Source organism: Nerophis lumbriciformis, linkage group LG09 (genome assembly GCF_033978685.3).
Source record: "Nerophis lumbriciformis linkage group LG09, RoL_Nlum_v2.1, whole genome shotgun sequence".
Lineage (NCBI taxonomy): Eukaryota > Metazoa > Chordata > Actinopteri > Syngnathiformes > Syngnathidae > Nerophis > Nerophis lumbriciformis.
Window position 1 is genome coordinate 5,150,001 of NC_084556.2, and position 7,500 is coordinate 5,157,500.

The 7,500-nt window shown below is 36.0% G+C and overlaps 2 protein-coding genes across 6 annotated transcripts in view; both read left to right on the plus strand.

Moving 5' to 3' along the window:
• Window positions 1-3,080, plus strand: part of arhgef12b (Rho guanine nucleotide exchange factor (GEF) 12b) — a 124,815-nt gene extending 121,735 nt beyond the window's left edge. For all 4 annotated transcript variants that reach the window (XM_072913771.1, XM_072913772.1, XM_061962739.2 and 1 more), the window contains 3 exons: window positions 2,167-2,345; window positions 2,625-2,691; window positions 2,774-3,080. In XM_072913771.1, coding sequence (XP_072769872.1) covers window positions 2,167-2,345; window positions 2,625-2,691; window positions 2,774-2,787 — 260 coding nt within the window. In that variant the 3' untranslated portion in view covers window positions 2,788-3,080. The remainder of the gene's footprint in view (window positions 1-2,166; window positions 2,346-2,624; window positions 2,692-2,773) is intronic.
• rcc1l (RCC1 like) overlaps window positions 1-7,500 on the plus strand; it is a 192,218-nt gene that overhangs the window by 100,730 nt on the left and 83,988 nt on the right. The window lies entirely within an intron of this gene.

The window sequence follows — 7,500 nt, forward strand, 5'->3', positions numbered from 1 at the left end:
TGCACCAACCCAACAAACCTCCCTCCCCCATTTACACTCATTCACACTCATTCACACAAAAGGGTTATTTCTTTCTGTTATTAATATTCTGGTTCCTACATTATATATCAATATATATCAATACAGTCTGCAAGGGATACAGTCCGTAAGCACACATGATTGTGCGTGCTGCTGGTCCACTAATAGTACTAACCTTTAACAGTTAATTTTACTCATTTTCATTAACTACTAGTTTCTATGTAACTGTTTTGATATTGTTTTACTTTCATTTTTTTCAAGAAAATGTTTTTAATTAATTTATCTTATTTTATTTTATTAATTTTTTTTAAAAGGACCTTATCTTCACCATACCTGGTTGTCCAAATTAGGCATCATAATGTGTTAATTCCACGACTGTATATATCAGTATTGGTTGAGATCGGTATCTGTAATTAAGAGTTGGACAATATAGGAATATCGGATATCGGAAAAAAAGCCATTATCGGACATCCCTATCCCTAATGGTAGGTATGAAAAACACTAACCTATTTGATATTAACTGTCTGAAATGGATTTATGCTGACTTATGTAAAGTTGAAGTGGAGTGGTAATTGATTTTTTTGGCAACACCTAGCGGTCACAATAATTAAAACCTCTAAAGGCCTTAGTGGCCACATGCGTGGACAACACCTTTTAGCTCTTATTTCCAAAATTGTGTACACTACTGAATTGGGGTCTTATGGCCGCTTATGTGGACACTTATACTGCCATCTGGTGGTGTCAGAAGAGTATAACATACAATGGAATTTGGAAAAAGAAACTGTAAAAACAAGAATTAGCATGTCACTAAACATGAAGTACACGTTTGTTACTTATGGACTAAGTACATCATATCAAAAGATGATTCTTAGTTTTTATTCTAATTAAGGTCCAATAAGCCCAAATAGCAAAGAGAAATAAAAAAAAAGCATGTAAACCAGGGGTCCCCCAAACTTTTTGACTCCGGGGCCGCATTGGGGTAAAACAATTTGGCTGGGGGCTGCGCTATATATATATATATGTATATATATATATATATATATATGTATATGTATATATATATATATATATATATATATATATATATATATATATATATATATATATATATATATATATATATATATATATATATATATATATATATATATATACTGTATATATATATATGTAAATGTGTGTGTGTATATATGTATATGTAAATGTGTGTGTGTATATATGTATATGTAAATGTGTATATATGTGTGTGTATATATGTATATGTCTATGTGTATGTCCATGTGTGTATATATATATATATATATATATATATATATATATATATATATATATATATATATATATATGTGTGTATATATGTATATATATATGTGTATGTGTCTATGTGTGTATATATATATGTATATATGTGTCTATATGTGTGTGTATATATATATATATATATATATATATATATATATATATATATATATATATATATATATATATATATATATATATATATATATATATTCCTCGCGCACTAATTGACTTAAAGAGCGCACTTGCTGCATGTCACGTTATCGATGGTAAAATGCATTTTTAGACAATATGATTTGCCTGAGTGGTTAAGAGACGGTAGAAAATGGACTAGTAAGGGCAAATTTAAAAAAATAATAATAATAAATAAAAAATAACATTTTTTTTAACTTGGGACTTCCCGCGGGCCTGATTTTGGATGCTGGGGGGACGGATCCGGCCCGCGGGCCGTTGTTTGGGGACCCCTGATGTAAACAAACAGCGTGGGCCTTAAGAGGTTAACTTAAGGGCATCACACAGGAAGTTGAATAATGCGGACACGTTTGTTACTGGATACTTTCTATTACGCTTCTGCCTTGGAGACTTTGTATGTGTAAGTAATATGCAACTCAAATGATTTGATTTAGACTATAATATTGTTCAACTAAGGAGACGTATTACATCTGACTTACAAGTGTGCTATAGTGTGCTTAGCTGTTGTGTAGCTGCTCATAGCCTATAGCCTGCCATGTTTACATTTTGTAAATGACTTCACAAAAATACAAGACTAACCGAGTGTGCTTGTTTTTTTGCTGATATCGGACCGATATCCCATATCGACATCGGATCGGGACTGTGGTCTTCTTCCAGGTGACTTCGTGGTTCTGGATCCAGGCGGGGCCTCCGAAGACGACGACGGCGGAGACGCGGGGATCGACATGAGCAAGCTGCTGTCCTCGTCCTCACAGACGGAGGGCGGCGGGCCCAACCTCAGCCGCCAGCTCATGACGCACCTGCGCCTCCTGCAGGCCGACCTGCAGTACCTCAAGGTGCAAAACGGACCCCCAAATCAGTCTCAAAACTAGCGTGGGGAAAAAAAATGCACATTGACACGGTCTCACAGTCCCACACTAGTCTGCTCTACATTCCACTCACTTCCTGCTTCACCACCAATCAGTCGTCACTCTGTCACCAAGACATGCATACGGTGCATTCACTGACCTCTGAAATTTAGGCGCGCACAACATCAAACTAGTTGTATTTTTTATTTGACATTTTTAGTATTAATCATAAAATGTCACTGTTGATGATTTATGGTGTACTTCCAGGAAGTGGAGCTGAAGTACAACCAGCTGCAAGGGACACTGTCTGACACGCCAACTAATTTAGAGAATGGTGCGTTTTTCCTTTTTCACACTTTCTTTCCACATTTTCTTTACGATCGCCTACATTTTGGGGTTGTTTTGTTCTTTTTCAGATGGGATTCAGTGACGGCAGTCTTCCCGTTATCACTAAAAGGACTTGAAGGCATCACGGAAAAAACACTGAAGATTGTCGTTTATTCTTCCGATGACACTGGATATACGGCGGGGGGTCACTGGCATTACTCCCATGGGACTTACCGGTAAATGGAGCCTCGATAACCTGCCATGTGGACGTCTTCTTATTGTTGTAAGTCTCCAAAAGCTACACTTCACACTGTCTTTGCGTCCTTTGCTTTTCGGTACACCTTAGACCAAGACTGCACAAAATCCAATCAAGAAAAGATATATATATATATATATATATATATATATATATATATATATATATATATATATATATATATATACATACATATATATATATATTTATATATATATATACATACATATTTATATATATATATATGTATATGTATATGTATATATATGTATATATATACATAAGTATATGTACGGTATATATATAAATATATATGAAGGATTGTTAAAACTGGTAAGTGTAAATTAACTTAAATGTACAATTATGACTGTATATCAAAGGTTTTCAACTGTTTTTTTGGGGGTTTTGTATACACAAAGAACATTTAATATTGTTTTAACAACCAAAAAAGAAACTAACATATTCCTGCAGTATTAACCCTACTCTTTATTTGACTGCAATGACGTTAACTCTGTTTATTAACACTCGGAGGATCTTTAACGCTGATTGATAATATAAGAAAATATCTGTTTAGATTTTAATGTCGTCATATAGTATTTATTCGTTTAAAGGCTCCGCCCACAGCTGTCACGTCTGCAATGTGTACGTCTCCTTTCAAATAAAAAAAGATAAGCACACCTTTTTTTTTTTTTGCATCAAGAGTGTTCTATACTCAAAATGTATTGTTTATTGTCTGACTATTTTATTCTATTTTAATTTTATTATTTTTATTAAACATGATAAAAAACTGTGTTTTTTTTGTTGTAACATTTGTGTTATTAGAAAAGCATTATAATCAAAATATTTTAATAATGAATAATAACAATTTAATAATTTCAGTATTGCTGAAAAAAGTTATATTACCATGAGAATAAATAATGATTTTGGAGAAAAAAATGTCATAATTGTCCAAGAATATTTTGGGAAAATTAACAAGATAAATAAAAAATGTTTGCCTTCCAAAAACATCTCTGTGATTATGACAATAAGTCGCCATTGTGTTCTATAATCAGAAATGTATTGTTTACCGTCTCATTTCTTTTTGCACACAGATTAACTGATTTTTTAAAAATGTAAACATTAAGAAACTGAGATTTTTCAGTATTTTTTTTTGTTAAGGACTAATTTCAAAAGCATGATAATCAAAATATTACAATACTAAAATGGTCTTTTTTTACCTAAAAACATTCAGAATTGCAGAAGATAAAAGGTTGTATTGTCACAAGAATAAAGTGATAATGTGAAAAAAAGTAATAATTGTACGGAGAAATGCATATTACAAGACAAATTCTATATTTTCCCCCAAAAAAACATCTCTCACATTACGACAATAAAGGTTTAATTTTGCTTCGAACCATTAGTATTCCATACTCAGGAATATCGCTCACAAATGCATAGTTTACTGTCTGCCTTCTTTCCGCACGCGCATGAACAGAATATTTTTATTTAAACATTATGAAAAACTGGGAAGACCCTGGACACGTTGGGGAGTATGTCTCCCGCCTGGCCTGGGAACGCCTCGGGATCCCCCGGGATGAGCTGGACGAAGTGGCAGGGGAGCGCAAAGTCAGGCTTCTATGCTTAGGCTGCTGCCCCCACGACCCTACCTCGGATAGGCGGAGGACGACGGTTGGATGAAAAACTTGCCAATTATGTTTTGTGTAATATTTGTGTTAAGGCCTCATTGGAAAAGCATTATAATCAAAATATTACAAGACTAAAATTGTCTTTTTACCTAAAAAAAGTTCAGAATTGCAGAAGAAAGTTTGATTATAAAACCATAATATAATTTTGGAACAAAAAGTCATGAATTGTACAAAAATGTTTTGGAAAAAATGTATATTACAAGAAACTTGTCGCATTTTTGCAGACAAAAACATCTCAAGTCGTAATTTTACTTACTTTGTTGTTGACATGAATTTTAAATCATGGTAATATGACAATAAAGTGGTAATATTATGAACTAAATAAAAGCATACAATAGGAAAGTGGGTCCCAAAATAATACAATTATAAAAGTCTTAATTCATAGTCTAATATTTTTAAAAATGAAGAAGAAAGAAGAAAATACAGCTGTATTATACAAATATAAAAATAAATTTAACTTGTATCTTTCATTCTGGAATACAAGTGCATTGCAAGAAGGATATATATATATATATATATATATATATATATATATATATATATATATATATATGACACACATACGTACATACATCACATGGACAAAGATAAGACATTCTGGAGGAAAGTTAAGTGGTCAGAGGAAACAAAAATTGAGCTGTTTGGCCACAATACCCCACAATATGTTTAGAGCAGAAAAGGTGAGGCCTTTAATCCCAGGAACACCAATTCCTACCGTCAAGCATGGTGGTGGTAGTATTATGGTCTGGGCCTGTTTTGCTGCCAATGTAAATGGTGCTTTACAAAGAGTAAATGGGACAATGAAAAAGGAGGATTACCTCCAAATTCTTCAGGACAACCTAGAATCATCAGCCCGGAGGTTGGGTCTTGGGCGCAGTTGGGTGTTCCAACAGGACATTGACCCCAAACACACGTCAAAAATGGTAAAGGAATGGCTAAATCAGGCTACAATTAAGGTTTTAGAATGGCTTTCCCAAAGTCCTGACTTAAACGTGTGGACAATGCTGAAGAAACAAGTCCATGTCAGAAAACCCAACAAATTTACCTGAACTGCGCCAATTTTATCAAGAGGAGTGGTCAAAAACTCAAGCAGTAGCTTGTGGATGGCTACCAAAAGCGCCTTATTGCAGTGAAACTTGCCAAGGGACATGTAACCAAATATTAACATTGCTGTATGTAAACTTTTGACCTGGTCACATTTTCAGTAGACCCATAATAAATTCATAAAAGAACCAAACTTCATGAATGTTTTTTGTGACCAACAAGTATGTGCTCCAATCACTCTATCACAAAAAAATAAAAGAGTTGTAGAAATGATTGGAAACTCAATACAGCCATGACATTATGTTCTTTATAAGTGTATGTAAACTTTTGATTGCGACTGTATGTATACAGGTAAAAGCCAGTAAATTAGAATATTTTGAAAAACTTGATTTATTTCAGTAATTGCATTCAAAAGGTGTAACTTGTACATTATATTTATTCATTGCACACAGACTGATGCATTCAAATGTTTATTTCATTTAATTTTGATGATTTGAAGTGGCAACAAATGAAAATCCAAAATTGCGTGTGTCACAAAATTAGAATATTACTTAAGGCTAATACAAAAAAGGGATTTTTAGAAATGTTGGCCAACTGAAAAGTATGAAAATGAAAAATATGAGCATGTACAATACTCAATACTTGGTTGGAGCTCCTTTTGCCTCAATTACTGCGTTAATGCGGCGTGGCATGGAGTCGATGAGTTTCTGGCACTGCTCAGGTGTTATGAGAGCCCAGGTTGCTCTGATAGTGGCCTTCAACTCTTCTGCGTTTTTGGGTCTGGCATTCTGCATCTTCCTTTTCACAATACCCCACAGATTTTCTATGGAGCTAAGGTCAGGGGAGTTGGCGGGCCAATTTAGAACAGAAATACCATGGTCCGTAAACCAGGCACGGGTAGATTTTGCGCTGTGTGCAGGCGCCAAGTCCTGTTGGAACTTGAAATCTCCATCTCCATAGAGCAGGTCAGCAGCAGGAAGCATGAAGTGCTCTAAAACTTGCTGGTAGACGGCTGCGTTGACCCTGGATCTCAGGAAACAGAGTGGACCGACACCAGCAGATGACATGGCACCCCAAACCATCACCCAACCATGCAAATTTTGCATTTCCTTTGGAAATCGAGGTCCCAGAGTCTGGAGGAAGACAAGAGAGGCACAGGATCCACGTTGCCTGAAGTCTAGTGTAAAGTTTCCACCATCAGTGATGGTTTGGGGTGCCATGTCATCTGCTGGTGTCAGTCCACTCTGTTTCCTGAGATCCAGGGTCAACGCAGCCATCTACCAGCAAGTTTTAGAGCACTTCATGCTTCCTGCGCGGCCACCGCTGCTGCCCACTGCTCCCCTCACCTCCCAGGGGGTGATCAAGGGTGATGGGTCAAATGCAGAGAATAATCTCGCCACACCTAGTGTGTGTGTGACAATCATTGGTACTTTAACTTTTAACTTAAACTTTATTAGCGTCCGCTTTTTCATCATACTGTCTGCGTGCCAGCCCAGTCACATGTTGTATGCGGCCTTCGCTTACACGCGTAAGTGACTGCAAGCATACTTGGGCAACAGCCATACAGGTCACACTGAGGGCGGTCGTATAAACAACTTTAACACTGCTACAAATATGCGCCACACTGTGAACCCACACCAAACAAGAATGACATAAACACATTTCGGGAGAACATCCGCACCGTAACACAACATAAACACAACAGAACAAATACCCAGAATCCCATGCAGCACTAACTCTTCCGGGCCACATTATACACCCCCGCTACCACCAAAACCCCCCCGTACCCCTCCGTGCGTCGGTTGAGGTGGCTGGGGTTGATGTGGGGGGG